General features: G+C 40.4%; 1 protein-coding gene across 1 annotated transcript in view; it reads left to right on the top strand.

The window, feature by feature from the left end:
• mtmr11 (myotubularin related protein 11) overlaps positions 1-17,406 on the top strand; it is a 31,608-nt gene extending 14,202 nt beyond the window's left edge. Inside the window, exons 3-17 of the mRNA XM_034873293.1 lie at positions 786-922; positions 1,091-1,160; positions 1,704-1,843; positions 3,098-3,182; positions 4,826-4,973; positions 5,394-5,481; positions 7,037-7,125; positions 7,781-7,908; positions 9,255-9,333; positions 9,964-10,034; positions 12,284-12,456; positions 12,724-12,894; positions 13,101-13,319; positions 13,954-14,271; positions 15,099-17,406. Coding sequence (XP_034729184.1) covers positions 786-922; positions 1,091-1,160; positions 1,704-1,843; positions 3,098-3,182; positions 4,826-4,973; positions 5,394-5,481; positions 7,037-7,125; positions 7,781-7,908; positions 9,255-9,333; positions 9,964-10,034; positions 12,284-12,456; positions 12,724-12,894; positions 13,101-13,319; positions 13,954-14,271; positions 15,099-15,536 — 2,354 coding nt within the window. The 3' untranslated portion in view covers positions 15,537-17,406. The remainder of the gene's footprint in view (positions 1-785; positions 923-1,090; positions 1,161-1,703; positions 1,844-3,097; positions 3,183-4,825; positions 4,974-5,393; positions 5,482-7,036; positions 7,126-7,780; positions 7,909-9,254; positions 9,334-9,963; positions 10,035-12,283; positions 12,457-12,723; positions 12,895-13,100; positions 13,320-13,953; positions 14,272-15,098) is intronic.
• The last annotated feature ends 6,882 nt before the right edge of the window (positions 17,407-24,288 follow it).

Below are 24,288 nucleotides of genomic sequence, written 5' to 3'. Positions count from 1 at the left end.
TGTGTGTGTGTGTGTGTGTGTGTGTGTGTGTGTTTTCCTTTAAGTGTATTTATGCACATCTTTGTGTTTAAAAATGTTCTGAGTGGAAGGTTTATTTTAGGAAGCTTTGTCCTGGAATTTCAGATACTTCATCATACATTCTCAACAGGATCAGCAGATTATGAATAAAGTCCTGCACACAAGATGTACATATTTTACATTTTAATAATATTAATAAAACTGAAGGGAAAATAAATACATTTCTGTGCTTTCATTGCTCTTTCTTTACTTTAGTTATCATTAGTGGCCATTGAACATTATTACATTTCTCATAAATGATCTACTGAATTTTATTCAAAATTCGATATCCAGCTGTTCTTTAGACAAACGACTACAGTGTGAATGTTTGATACTTCACTCATATGTAAATTACAAGTTTTTACAAGTTTAGTTTTTATGTTATTCAGAACAGAGTTACTGTCATCTATAAGATGCCGTTTTTGTTGTTCTTCCTGCTCCTCCCTGCCGATCCTCTGTGGCCTGAGAACTTGCAACAATAAGCCACAACTTGACCTTTTTGTTTAAAGGTGTTTGTTACACCCACTCCCGGTAGCTTACTCAGTGAACTTCCATGCTGCAGTTTCTCTGTCTCTACACTTCCTGTTATTTATTTTCACTAGAAGCCCCAAGAAGCCCCCCCCATACAACACTTAGTTATGCAGTTTTATTGGGCACGTACAAAGCTGCATGACACAGAAATTCCATCCTGTAAACTCTGCACTACATCTCCCCTTTGTCCCCACTAGGCGAGTGTGTACTTCAGCGAGCCGTTATGGTGAGGAAGAAGTTGACTGCCAGGGAAGGAAGAGGTTGGGTGTCTGGGACCCTTTTCTGTACCCACTTCAGAGTGGCCTTTGTTCCGCAGGACAGTCCCAAAGCTGACGTGAGTCTCTCTTAACAGCTGTAATGATTAAAATACTTAATAATGTGTTGTTATTGGCTGTTTATGGATGTTTTATAGGATGGCATTGCAAAGTACATGATGGAAGCAAAAATGTTTTTTTGGGGTACAGTATGTATAAATTTTCTTTAAATAACATCCATGATGCAGGACAATGCAGACCCAGTGCTTTTGGGAGATCATGATGTGGCTTTGGCGTCCATAGAGAAGGTTGTGGTTGGTAAGTACAACCTTATTCCCAATTTTTACTCACAAAATTGTTAATGCAATGACTGGAGATTTATTGACAAATATTACTTTAACATGACACTGGCTGTTTGTGACCAATCACAGACTGGTATACATTACTTACAGTATATCATGCTTTTTGCTGTGCCATGGTTGATGCTAAAGCAACAACCGTTGCACCGCTCTATCACCATTATGGTACTTATAACAAAGAGACTAGGAATCTGACATGTTGAATAGTTTGTTAAAACAGCGTTTGTATAACTTCTGACTGCTTATATTATCACTACATTGTTTTGGATCTTAAAAGGGTTTAGCATTAAGATCTAAAGGATTCTAAAGTTTAAATATCAGAAACTATATTTTAGAATGTGCAGGTTATTGGCTCCCTTGTAAAGTAAATTTCAGTGGAGCACTATTACATCTAAGCTACATACTGGCAGTATACGTAACCTGTACTACCGGGTTCTTTGGCACTTGACCTATTTGTCCATTTAATATCTAAACAGTCCCCTTTTCCCCTCCTGTGTTGCAGTTGGCCCAAACAGGACCAAGCTGGTGACCCCGAACTCCTCGCTGAAGTTCACACCAGAGGAGCTGGTGCTTTATTGTAGGGATCTGCGAGTCGTCTGCTTCCTGTTTGACCGACTCACTCCTGACGCACAAGTCATAGAGGTGTGCATTCATATCCTGATTTTAGGAACTTAGTGATCTCATTTTAAAGTGATGGTTTGGAGTAATTTCACCCTAGGGTCCTTTGCACCACGATCTCAAGTCCCCAGAAGCTTGTATTCACTGGGTTGAAGAATGGGCGAGTTAGCGTTATTAGCTTAGTGCAGGCGCTAATAGAACCAACTGTGTATCTCGTAAATTACCCCACTAATAATGCCCAAAATAATACCAAACTTCTACATCAGTACAGATATGTTATATAGTCATAAAACAATGGATTGGAAAGTTGTAAGTACACCAGAAGTTTATTTAAATAACACTTTCCTGCTGGCTTCTGCTCTCTGCTGCTACTGCTTAGGACGTCTACAAAATACAACAACAAAAAGAGATAACATGAAAAGAAAGTGCTGTAGTACAACTAGCAGGAGACAAGTTAAAATTGAGATAGGTTTGGAGACAATACCTTATTTAGTCATTCAATTATTACACATGTTTGTTGTATCTCTTACGGTGTTGTAATTTTTAGACATCCCTAAGCACTCATCTTACTGCCGGTAGTGCTAGCAGTAGAGAGCAGAAGCCAACAGGCAAGTGTTATTTAAATAAACTCCTGGTGTACTTACAATCTTCCCAATCCATCGTACATAACATATTTGTACTACTGTAGAAGTTTGGAATAATTTTGGGCATTATTAGTGGGGTGATTTACGAGATACACAGTTGGTTCCATTAGGGCCTGCACTAAGTCACTCAGCTGATAACGCTAACTCTCCGATTTTCACCTCAGGTGAAAAAAGCTTCTGGGGGGTTGTTTGGCTCGAGGTTGTGGTGCAAAGGACCCTAGGGTGAAATTACTCCAAACCATTACTTTAAGCATGCCCATGACTAATACTGGCTTAAACTCTGAACGTGTGTATGCACAGCCTAAAAATAGGAATTGGCACACCACGTGCCTTTTCAGCCTTTAAAAACACTATTTACAGATTTGTTTTTTATGTAGTCTTCTTTTTTTGCTCTTTCAAATAAGTAAATTGTACTGTTTTATGCCTTCTTGTAAGGAATTTCTCTCCTACATATTTGTGCAGTTTGGCTGCATTTTTGGGTGCATGTGCGTGTGTGTGTGTATTTGCTAGTCATTTCAGAGCACTTCTGTTGATCTGTACCATACAACAATGATCTGACTCTGCAGGGCAATGATGTTGAAAGCTGATGACCTTTGTCATGTTGATAAGCTCATTTTGGTTTTCACCTCCTCAGATAACCTACACCATCGCCAAGACCTATCAGCCTCCTAAACCCGGGTCAGTTTTATCTTTCCAGAACGCTGCCCTTGGGAGTGTAGGTGAGTAGATTAATGCATGCACCCTCATGTATACTGTACAACCATTCAGTCCCTCCCTGGCACTGGGACAATACCTCATAGGTCTGTCTATCATCCTACTGCTGTCTTGATTCCCCAAGAACACAGAGGGATGCTTCACTATAGCTCACTCAATGATTCATGATTTTGCTTTAGTATGTATGAGACTCGTGATAATAATGTTATGCTCTTCAGTCCAAAGGGTGTTTACTGTATGTTTGAACTCATTCAAACCAACCTTAACATACCGACAGATGGCCTGTAAATTGTAGACAGTTATATTTGTCAGACCTAGATCTAATGATGTTGGTCAATAGCAGAGATAAGTGGAAAACTAATGCATGTTTCAGGCACTCTAGCCTTAGTTATGCATGTGTCTGTTTGGATGTTGTTGACATGAAATGAAAGAGCTTCAACGTTTTAAAGTGTTTATCAGTAAATTATTCTATTATTAATTTCTTTGTGCATATTTAATTATGATGAATATTCATAGAAATACCAGCTCAGAGTGAGAAGCAAATGACTGCATAAATCAGAAGCGCAACATGAATGTGTTAGTTGCTGTAGTTCCTTTCCAAAGCCTTGCATGTTTTCTCTTGGTGTGCCTTCATCGTCTGTTTGGCCTTAATTATTCACCCATTCTAACTCCAGGGACAGAATGTACCCCAAACCACTGTTTGTCATTTATACACCACTTCAACTCTGTTTCATCTATTTTTGTTGTTGTTTGTTGATCCTATTTTTACTTTTTGGCATACCATCAGAACATGTCACACCTCTTAAGAATGGGAAGAATATTGAACAGGAAACATAATGGTTACTGTGAAGACCAGAATGAAAAAAATAAACGTCACAACCTAACTGGCTGGCAAAATTAGAAACGTTCTACTTAAAATATGACGCAATGAAAATGCTGTCTTCCAAAACATGGCCATTTGTGGAGAAACCTCTGAGTGGTTTGAAGGCAAGGCTCATTAAAAATGCCATGGCCTTTTGACAGTGATTGAAAGCCTCAATTTGGGAAAGCTTTAATTAATCGGAGAGAAGGAGTAGTCCAACTCAGTAGGACACACTTAACATCTCACCAACAAAACAAAAACTCTTAACCATTATGCCCACTTGTAATCAAGCCGCTGGCTGTTCACCTCAAGCATATAGAGTAATACGAGCCTGTCTGTACATTACATCGCTATGCTAAAGCTACGCCAGGCTTACCCGGCTGTGGGTGACAGTCAGCTGTTGGATAAATAATGCAAACTCTCACTCTGAAACAAGTCACTAGATGACCCACAGTTCAACTCTGCTGCAGGGGTCAAGTGTGTCTGGTGTGGTCAGTGTGTTAACAACATCACTTTCCACGCACCTGGAAACAGAAATATTTAAAAAAATGACCTCAACAATTAATCCGCTCTACTCATGATACACAAGACTACTACCCTATTAGTTACTAATCAGTCCTCTGCAGTAGCTTTATTCCACAACTGGTGTCACTGTTGTAGTTCACTACAATACTCTACCTGGTCGTCTAACCCAAAAAATGTCAACACCAAAACCATGTTAACATTCTGATAGCCAAGATGTTATTAAGTATTATTAAGATCTTTAAAATCACTTTCTCCCTCCAGAAATGAAACAGTTTCTAAGCAACCGTCGCCGAAACACCGACATGAACTGGTTTGAGTCTGCCTCAGACTGGGAGCAGGAGCTTGAAAGATGCGGGGCCACTGGCTGGAGAGTCAGCTTGGTCAACGATCGCTTTGAGATGTCTACCAGGTAAAATCACACCCTAGGTGTATAGTAACAAACACGTCTTTGTTTAAATGTGGTATGGTATGCTATATCAATTTTTCCATATATCCTCTCCTCGGTGTTATCTACTAAAAAAATAGTATTAACCAAATTAACAAAATTATATCTACTGTACCAGCAACACTCTTCTTTGGAATGTGTGAATACATCTGCTTGCAAGTCCTTTACAAGAGAATGTTTGAGAAGCGCTGTTGAAGGAAATTGAGAATGTCAGGCAAAGCCAAGGCAAAACTCCTATAAAAGACACAAAGTAGACCACTCAGTTTGCTGAATTGATGTGTTTTAAAAAGGCCAAAGTTGATGGTGCTTTGAGAACATAAAAATGCCATCACTCTACCATTTATATTCTGTCAATAAAACTGTGTATTCTATGTTTTCTGTCAGCCTGCCGAGGTCCATCGTGGTTCCACAGAAGGTTTTAGACACTGAGCTGAAGAAAAGCTTTGCCCACTTCAATGAGGGACGCATCCCAGTAAGTGCACTTAGTATTGAGAAACATTTTGATTTAACCTTCACCTTCATCACTACCTAAAACCACTCATTTAAGAGTGGTTTCATAATTCATGTTAGCAGCCTCAGTCCTAGGAAATATTATTTTCAAAGCATTTTTATTCATAAAAAAATACATTTTTTATCTGTATACACTTTCTACAGATTTGTTATATTATTTTAATCAGGGTGCAATTGGCCGGGGGTGCGGGATGCAAAGGATTTCCCCCATTTTGGTCTATAAATCCCTGCCTCTGCTGAATCATTTGTATTTGTAAAGAAAAAAATATATATTTTTTTATATTCAGAAATTAACAGATACAAACAATACACTGAGACATGGAACCCATCCCAGGGTCAAAAAAACAGAGGAAAGCTGATAGGGAAGAAAACAAAACAACACATACAGATATGCAGTAACAGAAACACACATACATAAACAGACACAAACACAGGACAAGGGACCAATCACATGTGCAGGTTAAAGGCTGTAGCACAAGGCTACAGCCCCGACCTCAAAGAGTCAGCAATGTTGCGCCAAGTGTTCAGGGTCTTTTCTGGCGCTCCATGGATGCACGCCATGGCTTCCAATGGGTTTAATCATTCTCTTAGCAGCTGCAAGTCCACCAAACAAAGCACAGTTTTGAGATTTAGAGAGCTTTAGAGAGCTGGAAGGTCATTCATAATCAAAACATTTACAGTAATGGGTACAGTAACATTAATCAAGGTGGAAATTTTGGATGCAATATTTTTCCAGAACTGACCAACAGGAGAGCACTCCCAAAACATGTGAAGATATGTACCTTGAGCTTTAATTGGGCAGAAAGTGCATAAAGGGCTGTTAATTATTTTCAGGAAGTGCATTTTCCCGGGGATAAGACATGTCCTATGAATGAAATTATAGATGGTCTGGAATGTTAGACCATACACATCATGCCAGTCAAGATCAACACTCAGGCCTGGGCAATCGCGTGCCCATATCCTCTCAATAGGAAGGGCAGAGCAGCCAGAAGTCACTAAGAACTGATAAAGCCTGGATACCATACCACAGTTTTTAGGCTGCACAGCTTCCGAATAGGATGGATAAGCAAAGGCCTCTGCAGGTATGACAGTATGCCTTGAGTGCCAACCTTAACTGAAGGTAAAAGAAAAAAGAAGAACGTGGTTGACTGAATAAGTTTTGTAAGTCAGAGAATGGTAACAAGCCAACCTCCCCAAAAAATCTCTGTTAGACAATGTTCCCACTGTGGGGCTGTTATCGGCTTCTCACCAATCAGGAGTGCTGTACGGGTGAATAATGGGGGAAAAGTGTGCCAGTTACAACCCTGTTCTTTGTTTTGATAGCCGGTCAGGCAGCGTGTGCATGTGGCAGTGAAAAAACATTGGTATTTCATGTATTGGGGAATGGTCTGTCAGAGCTGTGTAACATTACTTTGAGACAAATTAAAAAATGAACTCAGATGCAGTAAGTGCCTTTAAGGATTTTTTCCAATGTAGAACGTATCGTTGAAAGGGAGAAATTGTGTTTTGTGTTGCAGCGCTGGTGTTGGCGACACCCTCGAGGCAGTGATCTAATGCGAATGTCCAGCTTCCAGAACAACATCTACCACGAGAAAGACGACATCAGGTGTGTGTGTGTGTGTGTGTGTGTGTGTGTGTGTGTGTGTGTGTGTGTGTGTGTGTGTGTGTGTGTGTGTGTGTGTGTGTGTGTGTGATGTTTTCCAAATGGATTTTAGCTTGTGTATCTGTCAATGTAAGCATCAACATTTGAATGTGGTTTAAGATGATTTAGCTGTAGTCTCAACTTCAGTGTGTAACTGTCACAAAATAAAGCTTGTGTTATAGTGAACTAAAAACGGGGGATGTTTATTTAAGTCGTCCTGTGGAGAACATGCAGTGTAGTTATTGATGGTTATCTGAACAAAGGAAACAAAACTCTTAAAATAGTCTTCACTTAAAAAGCAGCTGGTCACAATCTAAATTCTGCAAGCTGTTAAAGAAGCTTGAGACTGCAGTTTAAAAGCAACACAATACAGCGTGAAATCCGGATAGCAGACTCAACTTGCATTCAAGTTTTTACAATTGAAAGAACATTACTGGAGGAAATATGATGTATACTTATAGATTTTTATAGGCAATTGACTTTAAGCTGTCAAGTCTTTGGAAATTAAATCCACTGTTGTTGGCGCTATGAGTAAAACGCCACTGAAAGTCCACTTAGTTACAAAGTAGCTTGTTGCAGGTGTGGCAGTATGTTAACAACAGGATGTGCTGTTCTATAGAAACCTGGAGATGATCCTGTTTGGTTGCCAGTCCTCTCTGTGTGTGGTGGTGGAGCTGGGCGAGGAGCTTCCCTCACCTGCAGATATCCAGCTGGCACACAGCCGCCTGCGCGCCCTCTGTCTGGGAGGTGGGGATAAGAAATTAATACACACAACCCCTGAGCAAATATGTGTTCACACACAGCACCAAAAAAACTAAAGCAAATATAGAAATGTGACAAGCTAAGCTTCCACTAGTCCCTAAAACACCTCTATCATGTCAGGGATGTGGTCTAAGGGGTCCTTGACACACTTCACAGACCCATTCACTTAAGTCTAGAGATGCACCGAATCCAGATTTTTGGGGTTTGGCCGAATACCAAATCCGACACCGAAAACCAAATCCTACTCCCATCCTTAGTCCATAAAGTTAAAAGTTTGGTTAACACACGTTCTTTTTCTACTCACAAGTTCCATTTTCACTTCTCACAGCCTATTGCATTGAATGGTCCACCTACAGTACGTAAACACCTTCCAGTAATCAACGGTGGGGTCGTTACGTAAACCAGTGTAGCACGCCTAGTGCAAGCTTAGGGTTAGGTGGAAAACAATTCTAAGCTTTAGCAAAACCCAAACCCCGTCAAAAAGCCCAATATTCGTCTGAATCTGAAGATGAATCCTGGATTCAGTGCATCCCTGCTTAAGTCACTTATTTATTTGGAGAGAATTTGTCATCCAAACCACGCTCTTTGAATTCCTACAGAACAGAATTCTATGTTCTTTATTTTGTTGTACACTTCAAACTGTTTAATTACATCACTGTTTGGGTCTGAAACTCATACAGTGGCAGCTCTCTATAGGCTTAGCAGGATGGTCTTTATTTTAGTTTTTTGTAAAGTAGGCACACACAGCACATTCCATGGTTTAGTGAACAGAGAAAACTCATGGTTGTCTACAACTACTGGCCCTGGAACTGAAATGCTGACCCATCTTTAACTTTACACACTCCCACTTGTTTACACACATACAACGTGTAAAGGTTACTGATTATCACGGTTCACACATTTGTCAGCTTAGTGTTTTGTCTTTTGTGGGTGGGTGCTTCACAGCTGAGAGGATTGTCCTGTAAAAAAAGCCACTCCAATGTATTTGGTTGGCTTACTAGCAGTGGGCTTTGACTCTTCACAACAACTAGACAGAAAATGAAAATGGATTTTAGTGATTGTATTAAAGGCTACTTTAACATTTTAGTGTCCCATTTAAGATGTGGATGATTTATTTTGAGAAGGTAGCTTTTCTGTTTTTCAGCTTTTTGGTAACAACTAGACTGCAATATTACGTTTTCAATATTAATTACTGGGTAAAACCCTGATAAACAAGAAAAAAGGAATTAAGACATTCAATTCAACTTCTTTGTCAAATGTAGAGATCTGCCGTTCTGAAACCTTTTGTAATGTCTGAGAATGATTTGTCTTTTAACTGTTTTGGCTTCTAGATCTCTCCACATCAGTGTCTGTGCCTGATGACAAATGGTTATCTACCCTGGAAAGCACCCACTGGCTAGATTACATCAGGTAACAGCTCTGATTGGCCTGTCTGGCAAGTCTTGACATCCATAATAAAAAATTATCTTCCTACCCATGGCTTTCAATTGTTAAACTTGTGCTGACTGACTGATAACTGGCTGAGGAATGTCTGGAATTGTGATCAAGGGCATTTCAAATCCTTGAACTTAGGACTTTGTATGCTTGTAAAAGTAAAATGATGCTAATTAAAGTATCATGTTTAAATTAAAATACAGCAACGCTTTCAGCTTGCTGTCCACATGTGTTCAATTTACTGTATGTTTGTGAATGCATCATTCTTAAAGGGGGAAACTCCGACAAGTTGCTCCAATGTGTATTAATTTACATTTACTGAGACAGGTTCAGTGGATATATTTACTGATTTGTAAGTCAACAAATAATAATTGTAATCATCTTTACTCAATGGTAATCAATAAAGTCATGTATAAATGCATTTGTATAACTTCAAAAAAAATTCAAGGAAACATGCAAGCAAAATTATAACATTAGTAGTATGAAAAAAAGTTTATCCTATTTCCATGTAGTTTTTTTAGACATGTTTGTGATGTGATTACTGTGTTTGTAACTGTAATGAGATGAATCTGGATTGATATCATCCACCTGCCTCTCTGTCTCCAGGTCCTGTCTGAGGAAAGCTTCAGAGGTAGCCTGCCTGCTTCGCGGCGGTCACCTGACTGTAGCACTGCAAGGTGAGTCACGTGACCAGCACACCGGCTCATATTAGTCAATCCATTCATTATTCATGGTGCCTCCCTACCATTAATCCCATATTAGGGCTTGCCCTGAAGTAGCTATATACCAGACAAGCACACTCCACTGAGCCTACATGCACACTGTCAATGGGTCTCCAAACAACAGGCTTCTAAAGACACGGGAACACCTGGCTGCACCTGGTTTGCTTCTGAAAGGCATTATAGACTCCATACACGAAATATGACATCTACCTCATTGAAATAATTGATGACATGAAACAAAAACAAATTATTGAAGACATAAGTTTATCTTAAGACCCTTTGTACATAATGTAAATGTAAAATGTATACTTTTGATGACAGGGGCCTTAATTGACTGCCCCCTGGCTACAAAAACTGTCTCTTGGACGTAAAAGGGCTACCTCTTTGGTGGGGATGGAGACATGGCTAACTGTGGAAGGTAGCAGTGCCACCAACTGTAGAGCTTGGCTTATTTTTTCACACAGCACTGGCTCATGCATCAAATTTCTGGGGGCTGGATTTCTTTTATGGTTTTGCCTTGGAGGCACCAAGCAGGTGTGGGTATACTCCCAAGCCCCCGTCTGAATGTTGCTGTGTGGGAGTGTACCCCGTCGATCAAGAGGGTCACCGCTATAGGACTGTGTGTTGGGAAAAGGAACATGCTGACTGTTGTTTGTTGTGGAGTAGAGGTGTCAACCTTTCACCACCTGGCAGTGAGTTGGATCAGGTGACGGGGAACACTATTGGACACTCCAGGTAGACCCAAACATGCAGTTAGGGTGACCCCAGAGTGTCCTGCTGGGGTTCCTGTCAGCTTTCACCTCCTCAAGTTATTGCCAACCGATTTGTTGTGTTATTCCTGTTCTGGCTCCTGACATTGTAATTGCTGAGGCTACCAAGGAACAGTAACAATGAGCACTTATAGAGAGGTGGGACTGTGAAGGAATAGGGGCAAAACAATGGTTATTTTAATAAATAATATTTTGTAGAACTCCTTAAATTCCATTGTATGACTCATTTTGCAGACAGTATGCTGTTGTTGATTTCTAATCATCTGGTCTGGCTGCTTGTGGTGCATTCATAAACACCCAGAGACACAGACCCAACACTGCTTACTCAAACAATGGCCGTTTTCAGCTAAGGATGTTTACAACTTGCTACTGGTGTTTGACTTTCTCAGCCACTCTGCAGCTGCAAGTGACTTAACATCAGGCTGGCTTTTACCAAGCCAGTTTAGTAGGGGTGGGTGGGAAAAAAGATTCTTAGATGCATCAAGATTCTCTCTAGAGCCATTCAGTACTTGATTCTGATAAGTTAATAATCGATTATAAATAAAACTTTATAAAAACTTTTGCGTGACAAATACTGCACATGCCAATATCTAACAAACTCAGATTTATATGTATATTTTCTTTAAATCACGCATTAAAATGTACATTAATAAATTGATCGATTATCGGTTTAGAATCGAATCGTTGGCCTCTGAATGGGAATTGAATCGTGAAGTGACCAGAGATTCCAACCCCTATTGTTTAGTTGAGAAGTTCATACATCAGTCGTGCTCTAAGTCTCCCTGATGCAGCAGATATGTGTCTGCAGAACATCTTTGTGTCTGAGTGCCTCTCCCTTTTTCTCTTGTTGGATCTGACTGTAGGTCTTTGTATTCATCATCATTTTTATCTGCAGGTCTATCTTATCAATGTTTTCTTCGTCTATTACTCTCTCCCTCTCTCTCTATTGTTAAACGGCACAAGCCTTAAGAGGAATAGTATGGGGACTTGAAACAGTTGGGTTGGGAACCGGAGGGTGACTGGTTCAAGTCCCCATATAGACCAAAGTATGGTGGTGGACTGGTAGCTGGAGAGGTGCCAGTTCCCCTCACTCTGACATCTCTCCATTTAGTATATGTGTGTGTAATTCAGGACTGTGTGTAATAACAACAGAGTGAAAACATTGTAATTTCCCATTACGGGATTAATAAAGTTAAAAAAAAGAATAAGAGCAGAATTAAATGGTGGTTGTAAATTAAAGGATTATGTGTCCCTATTGGTGCTCTAAAATTGAAAACTGTAGCGCTGTCAATTGTTCTATAGTCAAGCCCAACAACCAGACACTGACGGATGACATTGCCACATCTCCAGCAGGTTGATGTAAAAATAACTGTCAGGTAAAAGCATTGAAGTTTGAGGACCTTTCACCATGTGTTTCCCCCTGTTTTGACACAGAGGCGGATGACCGGGATATGGCCTGTGTGGTGTCCAGCCTGGTGCAGGTGATGTGTGACCCCCACTGCCGCACCCAGCAAGGTTTCCAGAGCCTGGTGCAGAAGGAGTGGGTGATCGCCGGCCACCGCTTCTACAGCCGCATGAACTACCACCGCGACAACGACAAGGAGGAGGTGAGAGCTTGCACTGGATTGCCAGTGACAATCGCAAGTTAAACTAAGCAACTATAGAATTATACATGGTTTTATTTGTTATCTTATTTATTTTGTTATTTCCCCAGTAAGTTTGACTTGAAATTATTGTTGTATTTTATGGTATTACATTTGTATGTAAACCTGTGAAGCATCTTGTAACTCTGATATTTGAAAGACGCTAAAGATAAAGAAATAAAGTTCACTTACTCACGTAGTAACTAACTTTCCCTCCCTATGTCCCTGCAGGCTCCAGTCTTCCTGCTCTTTCTGGACTGTGTTTGGCAGCTCTTGTCCCAGTATCCCTCTCGCTTCCAGCTGACAGATGACTTCCTGTTGGCCTTGCATGACAGCATCCACCTGCCACTCTTCTCCAGCTTCTTGGCCAACTGCCAGCGAGAGAGATGCAAACGCTCCCAGGTACTGGACACTTGAGAGGGGCTTTAGTATTTTGGCAACTCTATTTCTGCCATCTTTATAATAGAGCCTTGGACAGCAACATGTTATAACATTTTAAATAATTACACTGGGTAACCTATATAATAAATTAGAACAGTGGTGCACAAAGGTGCATAGAAGGTTGGCATTAACATAGACCTATGAAATGTACATCCTACTCTACCTAGAACATCGGGCAGTCCTACACACCAGTCAATGGCTGGAGAGACGTGCTTCATCCGGATTCTTCATCAGATCTCTCTGACCCTCCTCTACCCTCGGTGTGGGACTGGTCGCTGCAGTACAGCAAGCATAGACGAGACCGCTTCACCCAACCCGTCCCCCCAACCCATCCTCTCCAACCGCTGCTCAATGGAAACCTCAACACCAACCCAGACACACACAGGGTAGGGCTGCCAACTCTTTCATGATACAACCCACCCTCTAGTGGCCATGGTGGGACCTCTGGGTTTAACGGTGACTAACATGTTGAGATGTAAGTTATTTTGTAGCTTTTGACTCAAAATGGATAATTTCGGTAGTTACAGATCTTATCAGTTGTGTGCATGTACAGATGTCAGTTTGGATGCTTACTATGATATTGCTAGAAAGTAACCCATTGTATTCAACAGACAATCTTCACTGATAAATAAAGGTAGAAACTTCAGTCAGTACATTGTAATGGGCTGACATAGTATTTGGAACAGGCCACTGCATCCTCTTGTGGCAGCCATTAAACAAGCATCCAAATCAAATCAACTCCTTGGGAACAGGGCTGAACATAATGCTGTTCCCAGTGACCATCACTGATTTCTTGCCCTTTTCTGGTTAGAGAAGGGCGGATCAGGGAAATACGAAAGTTCAGTAATTATTTTAAAATAGGTACCTACAGTACATACTCTTTAAACTTCATGTCAAATGGTTGAGACCCACAGCATACAACTACTGTGAATGACATTCATGAAATTCAATTGTTAGGTTACTTTTGCAGGTGTCTGCAACTTGAAACGTTGACTGACAGAATCTTTTCCTGCCCAGCAGCTGACTGACACCATCCCAGGCTCAGTCTTCCTCCTGTCTCGAGGCACCTTTTCCTGTCCTGCCAACCTGCTTCCCTGGCGCAGCGGTAGTTCAGGCGTTTACAAGAAGAGCCATCGAAGAGCTCCATCCTCAGAGAACGTGCCTGGCCTGGAGAGGCTGCTGAAAGCGTGGGCCCTGGCTGAGTTTCCCCAAGGCCTCACTTCCATCTCCGGACCTCAAGGACCTCTTGACCCCTTTGAGCCCTTACTCCCTCTCCTCGTGGGGCCCTGTATGGGCCTATGGAGGGAGTGCTACCTACGGGGGGCGCTCCATGCACAGGTATGATGGAAGTGTTTTATAGGTACTTTAGTTTGGAATACTTAAATAAGAATTATATTGAATCAGAAACATTCATCATAACTTCATGTATGTCTCTAAATCCTCAACTAAATCTTGAAGACCAAATGTTTTTTAGTGGTCTATATTATATCCTGTTTTGCTGTTACGCAATATATATATATTTTTTCTCTCTATTTCTTCCCACCTCTTAAGTCCTGATATGGAAAATACACCCCTTAGTTTAGGTTTCCACACTTAGGCCGTTATCTGTGATTAGGGGCCGCAAATAGACCTTGCTTTGTTTTGTCCCCATGGTGATATTAGGAATAGTCAATATAGTAGTCTAGTATAAAGAATATGTTGTGTAGTATAAAGTATGTGTAGTATGTGTAGTGTAGTATATAGAAATGCCAATAAACCAGAGCACCTTTTTCTTCCATCCCGGATTGTACAGGTGTACCTAATAAACTTGTACCTTGTAGTGTTGATAGAAGATTGTTTGAATGTATTTTTTTGTTCATCAACTGGATGGTCCATCTCACAATACTTCACGACTTCCCTACCCTGTTTGTGGCTTTCAGCCCGAAGGCTATTTGTCCCTACTGAAGGCGTTAATCTTTCAAATCTGGTCAATGTATACGGTCTAATTTTTTGTATTAAAAATACAAAATGTTTCCTAAAATAACTGAGCACTGTAGTGTTTGACAAATGTTACTCAAACAACAGCAAATGGTGCATTTTTTTTCATGGGATTTGTCAACACTAAGGAAGAAAAGTTAAAAAGTTAGTGACTAAGAAACCTGAACCATGTTGCCTTCCATCTTCAGGCGTTCTCCCACCCGATCTCCGCAAACCACCCCCACCCGGTGGAGCGGCTGGCTCGGGAGGTGCAGCAGCTCAAAGACAAGCTAGCGCAAGTGTCCACCAGCCCGGGTCTAAAGCCACCCAGCATGATGGCCGAGCCCCGGCGGACCGACACCAACCTGAACCAGAACACCAACAATGGCACCTTCCTCTTCCCAGCGTCAAGGCCTCAGAGTGTTGCGATGTCCAGAGCAGCGCCCCCTCCTACCTCCACCAACCACCAGACCTCCAAGGGCGCTACCTCTGCTCCACCATCCAGGCCCAGCCACAAAGACAGCAACAAACACACCTTCCTGTTTGGCCACTCTTCAGTAGCAGAGGCCCGCCCCGACCAGCGCTGTTACCCAGCACCTAATAACGCCAAGCTGCCGAAGAGCAACGGGTCCTCGATATCTTCCTGAGGTCTGGTCCTTGTCTTTACTCTTCTCATATATGATCTACGACCGGGTACTATAACCACATCATTTGTCAGCACAATATGAAACTGATGTCTTCCTCACTGGTATCATGTACAAAGGGAGACCAAGACACATGTTTCATGTCAAACCGCGTTTGATAGAAAAACCTTTTTTGACAGGTGTTAACAAAAAAAAGAAAAAGAAAAACATTTTGGTGGAACACAGTAAATGGCAACAGTATGAAATAATCAGGGCAAGAGCTCTTGACTCTGCTACTTATCGTCTGTACTGTATTGGAAAATGTGACAACTGTTCTGTTTATTGTAAAAAACTAAACAAAAAGTATTCAATATTTCACCAATGAAATATATCTAAGACAAGGACAAGGTGAAGAAGATGCTTAACGATGTATAACAATAGTATCTTATATTGTATTTTGCAGTATCCCAAAATGCAGTAGAAACTGTCACGGTATGTCACCCTTCAAGAAAGACAGAAACCTTGTTGTTTCCATTTTTAGCTTCTTATCCAAAATGGGTCTAGATAATAGGGTGACAAGGCGGTTCTTAAGGGCCCTTTGACACATCGCAGTGAATGGACACATTTGGTTTTCATTGGATCTCACTTGTCTGACTACGTCTCCAGAAGATGTTTTTTTTTTAACAATTAGCTATTTTACTTTTACTTTAATATTACATGCTAATGTGCAAAACGACACATTAATTTCTTAGTTTTTGTATCGCAGCTTAAAATAGAATTTAGAACAATTTTTTTTTAAACCATACTTTTTGCAGGCGCTGTGACTAATACGGAATTTAGGGCATGAAGCTATTTTGGTACTGCTCTAATCATATCTCTCCACTTGCATGCATGCTCGGGAGAGGCCTATATTCAGAGTGTTATGTGGCTTAAGTCACTGCATATTATTGCAGTAAAATTCAGCTCCTGCATGATTTCAGGGCTTTAGTTATAAAATATTACCTAAACTTTTATCTTTATTTTCAAATATTTTTGAATATTATCAGTCATTTTTTGGATGTCATACATGCAGATAAGTGTAATTTATTAATTGTTTCTGACCAAAGTTAGTATTATTTAGATAATTTCTCTCTCATTTTGTGGGGTGATTCAAAAACAAATTATTCTGCCTAGTACTGGAAGAAAAAAGCTGGTACCTTTTTTTTTTTTTAATAAAAGGTACCAGTGTTGGAGCTTTTTACTTCTTTTTTTCCCTGCTTGGAGGTGTATTAATATGCAGCCAGCATCAAGGACTTGGAAGTGTCTGACTGTATTTAAACCAGAGAGGAAAGTATCTGGTCCTGCGCCTTTAAATCCAAACAGGTTGTTGTTCGCATGATGTGGATGTCAAGTAGATGCATTGGCGTCACTGCCACTGACGGATAAAATTGTTACGTATTTGTAAATGTATGTTTTTCTAAATTTCATTTTAGGCAGGAGAACAGTTAGATGTATGACCGATGCCGACCTTCCCTCATGGCAAAAGGTACCTCATATGATGGCACTATGAATTATGAAATTGTTGTAAATATTCAATCAATAGAAATACACTACCAAGAGCTACAATTTCAGAGCTTTCCAGGTGTGATGCGAATGCATTTCGCTTGCCTTCCATGGAAAAAAACAAAAGGTCATCTTTGTCCTGTCACATGGAAAATCCAATTTGATCTATTGCTGCAGCTGTTTGTCTGTATCGTTGTATAATTTAATGTTTTTGGTACGGACATCACTTAAATTTGCCAGATGTACATATTTTTTGTAACCGCATGTCTGGATCCTGATAAATAAAGTGTTATCAGTTCATAAACTTAACTGTGTTCATTATCTGTGCCTAAAAAATAAGTCAATTCTCATACACAGCTCACAAACTTTAATTTTTTAACAAAATAAATATTTACATATGATCTGGAACACTTAAAAAGTAGTATGGCACTGTACATGTAATTTAAAATCCAACCGCTTGGCATGATATGAATAGTTAGACAAACATTTTTAGCGTCATGTGCAAAATGCTCAATACTCAGGTAATGTACAAAGTAAAAACTCGCCTGGAAATGTTGAAAACCAAATATCTACTGCACGGAATGAAAATCAGTGTCTTTAATACAGAAGTAGGCCGAAAACCTGCAGGCTTTTAAAAAATATGGTTCATTGTGTTGTTTCACCACATACACCGAAATGTAAGAGACCTCTCTTCCACAATTGTTATGATTCCATGCAGGTTTTCCACCATGTATGAGATTCATTTTGGCACTTTGAACCAATGGATGTTTATCTCATGCATTCTCACGTTTCACCCGATGACCGCAGACGACAAAATAACATAGGACAGACATTAGGTGAAGTCCATGTCACCACATAGCTTTAATGGAAGTGGCAGTGCTGTTAAAACCAACCATCTCATAGTTGAAGAAAGCAAAAGATCCAAGTCCAACATCAGAAGAGACTACATTCATCCTGTGCTTCAACTTTACCCCCACCGATTGCCATGCTCCTTCCCTGGACACTGCTCCTGCTGCAGGATCCCATCAGGCCCGTAGAAGTAGCCGGAGGTGGATGGGCCGAGGCCACCCAACTGCCGGATGGACTTACACATGGGGCAGGGGTAGTCGGACAGGCCCTCGATATCTTCGAAGGCCAGGTTGACGATCTGGTCGCAGCAGGGGTCGCAGTAGAGGTGTCCGCAGGAGAGGCGCTTCAGGCGGGCCTCGTAGGAGATGCAGCACTGACAGTGTGGCAGATCGGGACCCAGTGACAGAGAGTCGGTCAGGGAGCTGCTCTCTAGGCTGCCGGCCTGGCTCGAGCTCTGCTTGGTGGGAGACCTGAGAGGGACAGTCAGGGTGTGAACAGCAAATGAGTCACAATCACACTGTAAAGCCTAAATGATTAAGAAACATTTTTTTATTTCTTAAGCAAAAAAGGCAAATATCGGCTGGTTCCAGCTCCTCAGATGTGAGCATTTTCTGTTTTTCTCTTTTAAAATCATTGTATATTGAATACCTTTGAGTTTTGGACTGTTGGTCAGACAATGAAAGACATTAAAGTCCTCAAAACTGGCCCGGAGAGATTTTAATGTGCTCTTTTTAAATGATAAATCCAAGGTTATTTAACTGATTACTAATTAAATTATTAAAATTATTATTGCTAGTTCCAGTACATATCTTGGTCACAATTCTTTAAAATGAATAGTTTGTCTTTATCGATTCCCTGTTCAACCTATTAAAATCTAAAAAGAAATTTGCAATTAAATATAACTGCAAAGAATTGCGTTTTTACTGGACTCATAAAAAATGTACAATATTAATCTACTAATCATTTAACATAACACTGTTTTATAGTATAGTACCATGTTGCTCTTCTTTAAAAGCAGATTTGCTTGAAATCTAAAGAACACAAGCCAAACTAGGGCTCCAACTAATGAGGTTTTTAATATTGATTAACCTGCCAGTTATATTCTTAATTCATTGAGTCATTGTTTCTATAAAGTGCCAGAAAATAGTGACCAATGTCCATTAAAGTCCAAGCCGACTCTTCAGATGTCTTCTTGTACAATTTACAGTAATATAACAGAAAAGTAGCAAATCCTCACGTTAGAAAAGCTGCAAGCAGAGAATGTTTGACATCATTGTTTGGAAAAAAATGACTTTAAAAAATGATCCAATCACCTGGCACTCTAAACCAAACCTTAAAAACAGAAGGCATCAGTTGGGGATCAGGTTGTTCCAGTGCACATTAAAACCAACATAATGTTGGTGTACAGATTTGTTACACAGAATAAAAACTGGTAAAACAAGACCTAAAGTGATCTAAGTTAGGGTGGAGCTGGGTAAATACTCCATAATTTAAAGTGTGGAGGTGTGTCTGCTGTCTTTAGGTTGAGACTGTATACTGTGTCAGACTTGGACTCAGCTACAGTCTGTTACTTGGCTGTTGGAGCTCATTAATAGGTGCAGTGGATAATTATAGCAAATAAAAATCATTGTCTGAAGCCAAATTAGACATGTTCTTAAAATGTAAGTAAATGGCACTCAGGCTCCTTCTGTTAACATTCATGGACCCATTTGAAATGGCTGCATATGATTTTAGATTCACTGTAAAGTGTGTAACATAGACCGGCCTTCAGTGAGGCAAAGCTGGATCATATGAGAGCCAGTTACTCAGAAAACCTGTTGTCATAACAACTGTGAAGTGGAAGACGATATTTCCCCTTAAAAATCTATTTCTGCCTGATTTGTCACAGCCTGGTCTGACATTTAATTAATCATGTCCCACATGGAATCTGCCCCGGTCACAGAGCGTTGGGCGTTTGCAGTGAGAATTACACAATTAAGGATTATCCAGAGTGGGCACTTTTAAAATATACAAGCAATTAGGAGAGAATAAGGAAGAGGTAGATTCACAGGAGGTTAAGTTGCCCTACATTCATTTCAAATGGCCACAGACACACTCAGGAATATTCCGCAAACAATTTCAAATGAAATGCGGTGAAATACAGACTGAACAGTCTCCACTCACTTAGACGAGGAGGAATTTTTAAAGCAGTCGAAGCTGAGAGCTGCTAGGATCCTCCACAGCAGATCCATGCCGGTTCCTGTCATGGTAAAATCCAAATGTCAGCGACCTGATTTCTGCCGAGCGTCATTTTTTTTAAAGAAAACACGACACCACTGAGTCTCGGCTGTGTTTACATTCAGGACAAGACACACAAAAAAAGGATCCTGCACCCCCCCACCTCCCACGCTGGGTTTAAATATGTGAAGCAAGAGGACGTGCTATCATCATCATTCTGCAGGCATCTGAATGGAGGTAAACAAAGCGTTACTCTCGTGTGTGTGTGTGTGCGTATTTAAGTCGATGGTTTCTCGTCGTGTCTGTCCTTTACCACCTCCTCCCCTTCCCATCCCCTCCACCCCTCCCCACCTCCTCCTCCACCCCTCCCCACCTCCTCCTCCTCCTCCCCTCCTCCTCCTCCGCAACAGCACAGAGTGGCCGCAGAGAGGCGCAGCTGTACAGCCCACAGCTGTTCCATCAGTCAGAGAGAGACACATCGGACCTTACCAATAGACAGAAGGGCCACATAAAAATAAATAAAACTATAACTTCTGAGTTTAAAGTCAGAATTCTGATCCACGGAAACGCGTTTTGCAACGTTTGTCCAAACAAATCCTGTAAACCCACGGCCTGAAAACGCACTTTTTTGAAACCTAGTCCCCAGGTGAAATAATTCAAAAACGCTGCTCAAGCCGCGTAGGCCTACTGATGATGTCATAAATGGTAATGTTCATGGTAAAAATTGTAATAAATATCTTAAATTTCAATTCAATTTCAATTAAATTCAGTAATTTTGAACTATTATAGGCTGTTTAAAAACAATATGCCATATAGTTTAATACATTAAAATATTTAAACATTAAGTACTTTCTCGCTCACATCAGTAGTAGGTCCTTTTATTAGCAAATCTTATGGTAACACTTTAGTTGACTTTTTTTGTCTTATCCTTCTATAATTTCAACCTATTCATTGTATGGGGGTCTGGAGATTCAGCTCTAGCATTCCTATAGGCATACATTTTTCTGCAGTGAGTTCATTTTCACTCAATCAATCAATCAATCAATCAATCATTCAATGTGTCATGTGAAATCATTCAAGTATAATTCCTGTGAAATGTTATCCCCATGTGGATGATGGTTAAATTCTCTTTAGGCTACTGTCTGAAGAGAACAGTCTCTTGCACTGTGCAATCATGTTATTATATTAAAAGTACTGTTGGCAGCAGGCGGATCTGAATAGGATTTATAATACACAGTATTGAGAATTTTGAAATAAAACAATGGGAAGTCAAGGCAGACTAAAGGAGAAGATGGCCTTGTTTTCCCCATCAGTTTATGGTTAGAGGACCAAAGTTCAAGTGTTTTTTTGTTTATAATATGATTTTTGAATCACGAAAGCTGTAGAACTTAGAGAGCAGTGGGAGAAGTAATAAAAGTAGAAGAAGTAGTTTTACAGGTGGACTAAAGGTTTGACATTTTTGATGTAAGCATTACCTGAAACAACCACCAGATGGCGACAACTAACTGCCCAAAAACCATCAAACTCAAAGAGCACAAACATTTTATCATGCATCATGTTTTCTCATATTTATAAGAGCTTTGTTGAACTTTAATGATATTTACATCTTTAAAGGGAACCATACTATGAACTGTTAGTTTTGGTTATAATACACACTAGCCAACATTAATATTTGGCTACTGTTTGTCAGAGGTTGTACTGACATGAAACGCCTTACAGAGATTCATGAGTCATAATACTGCAATATGGTTTAAACTGACAGAATACAACAATGGACACATGGTCAGTTATATAGACATCTTAATTGAGCTGATAAACAAAGACTGTACAGTTTTACATAACCTAAAGCCTCTGTTTGCTCTTCATTACATTCCATTTACAACTGCAGATAAGGGCTGGCGGAGGTACATCTTTAAATAGGCCCTGGCTGCGTCATTGTGCCCAGGAAATTTGACCCGGTTTCAAAATTAACCAGGCGTGACTTTGCTTTTTGTTAAGGAAGGTAAAGAGGACAGTCAAAAACAAATGTAGAGTCGCCAGCTGCAGACACACAAAGGGCAGAACTGAAGTTTGTTTCTGGAGGTAGCCTAAATGTTGGTTTGTGGAGATGATAATGTGGTGTGTCAGGGCTTCAGCCAGGCCGGCCCCCGGCGAGTGCAGGGAAACGCTCACACACTCTCTCACATTACCAACAGGTTTCGTTGCAGGGCCAAAGATTTATCTTGAAGACCTTAAACCTTGATTGATTCATTGATGTAAAAACGGATCGGTTGCACATGCTGAAACTGATTAACTAGCCGCTTCAGCTCCCTTACGGTGTCTACTAAGTCCCTATATGAAGTAGGCTACAACGGTGAGAGATCCAGCCAACATATAGGCCTACAGAGTCAACTAGCATAAGGAAAAAGAGTAATATACATAACAGCACAACAACAAATTACATCTGGATATGAGTCCAATTAGTGTTCATATGAAAAGACTACAAAGAACAGGCCTGCACCACTAAACAAATAAAAGAAATGCACTGGGGATTCAAATTAATAGCTGCCATTTAACTCTTAAAAGTGCTCAAACATTTAAATTCCCATCTGCTAATAATGTGTCACTTTCTCACTAAAAACAGTCCCACTGCTTCATCAGTCCTCACCATCACAATGAGCCGGACGGAGTAACTACACGGCGCGTGCAGCTAGCGGCCATTCAGGCCAGCTGATCAATAGATGACCCAAACAGACAATAGCAGCTGAAAGCCTGAGGCCACATGGAAGGCCTCATCTGATGTGGCGACAATCAGATGACAGCTGGAATGCCAGCGCCAATCTGACTGAAAGTGGAGGTGTTGTCAGTGTGTATTGTAAGTGTCATCCGATTTAAAGTGTTAGTCAAAATGTCCCCCAGAATCCATAATGAAAGCACTTAATGTAAAGTTGTTTAGTTTTATATCACTGTCAGAATCCTATTGTGTCTCTCTGTCCCTCCCCCAAGCCACATTCCCACTGTCCCAAACCATGTTGTAGCCTATCTCTACCTGTCCACCAGCTCTGCACCAGTCATCTGACTCTGTCATCCACCTGATCACCTGTTCCCACTTTCCTCATCAGGCCTGCCGTTATTTACCCAGCCCTTCCCCCTCGCTCCCTGCCAGATTGTTAAAGTTGCTTTGTTTCTTGCTATTGAGCTGTTCGTACCTGAACCTGACCATAATCTGTAGGCCTGTCTGCCTGTACCTTTCTCTGGCCCCTGTTCCTGTTGTTTGTTTCAGATTCTGAGCCAGTAAGCTCCAGGGTTGTCAATGAAATCCCTGATCTGTATTAGGCTGAATTTGGGTGCTATCCCTGTTTCTGCTTGCGTCAGTCATGACAAAAAAAAAACATTTAACTTTAATTTTAGGAATTGTGATACAACAGAATGCATAGAAGAACATAAAAAGGGAAAGAAATAAGGGTGAAAGGAAGAAAAGAGGATGTGATAGGCAGAGAAAATACCTTGCAAGTAGCTGAAGTTGTTACTAGAACTTCTCTAATTGGTTGTAGAAAATACAAGGTGGTACCGAATCAAGAATAAAATATTTGATCAAACAATTTGAACTTTGTTAGCCAGTCAACTTTATATTTTATGTTTTAAATAAAAACCATTGAGTTTAGGAAACATTTATATGTACTTTGCTTCAGAAAGTTTTTTGTCCCATGTGGTAAAATGTCAGTTATGAGAAATATTATTGCCTGAAATTTTATAACCGGAAACACAAACTCCAATATCGATTCAGTTAACTTAATGGCTTTATTGCTAATCTACAATATTGTAAATAGATGTTATTTTAATCTGATGGTTTCCATATATTACTGAAATACTGATATTTGTGTCAAGGTACTTAGAAAATTAATAAAATAGGATTTCAGCAGTTTTCCACCAGGGGCATCCTTGTGATTTGTGTTCCCCATTCTTTTTAACATGGCCAATTATAGGCACGAGCCCAAGCACGTGCAGGGAGAGGCTCGCCTTGCAGGTTACATATGGAGCCAATGCCAGTCTGAAACTGAGACACACCGAGCAGCCCACCCGGCTGTGTGTGCGCATCCCACATAAAGTGTGACCCTGTCATATTTACAGTCACTAATATGAAAAATAAATTGCCTTCAACGTTTCAGGTTTCATCCAATCCACCCCC

The sequence above is a fragment of the Etheostoma cragini genome, chromosome 6, assembly GCF_013103735.1.
Source record: "Etheostoma cragini isolate CJK2018 chromosome 6, CSU_Ecrag_1.0, whole genome shotgun sequence".
NCBI classification, from domain to species: domain Eukaryota; kingdom Metazoa; phylum Chordata; class Actinopteri; order Perciformes; family Percidae; genus Etheostoma; species Etheostoma cragini.
Note: the sequence above shows the minus strand (reverse complement) of the source record. Positions and strands in the feature narration are given on the sequence as shown.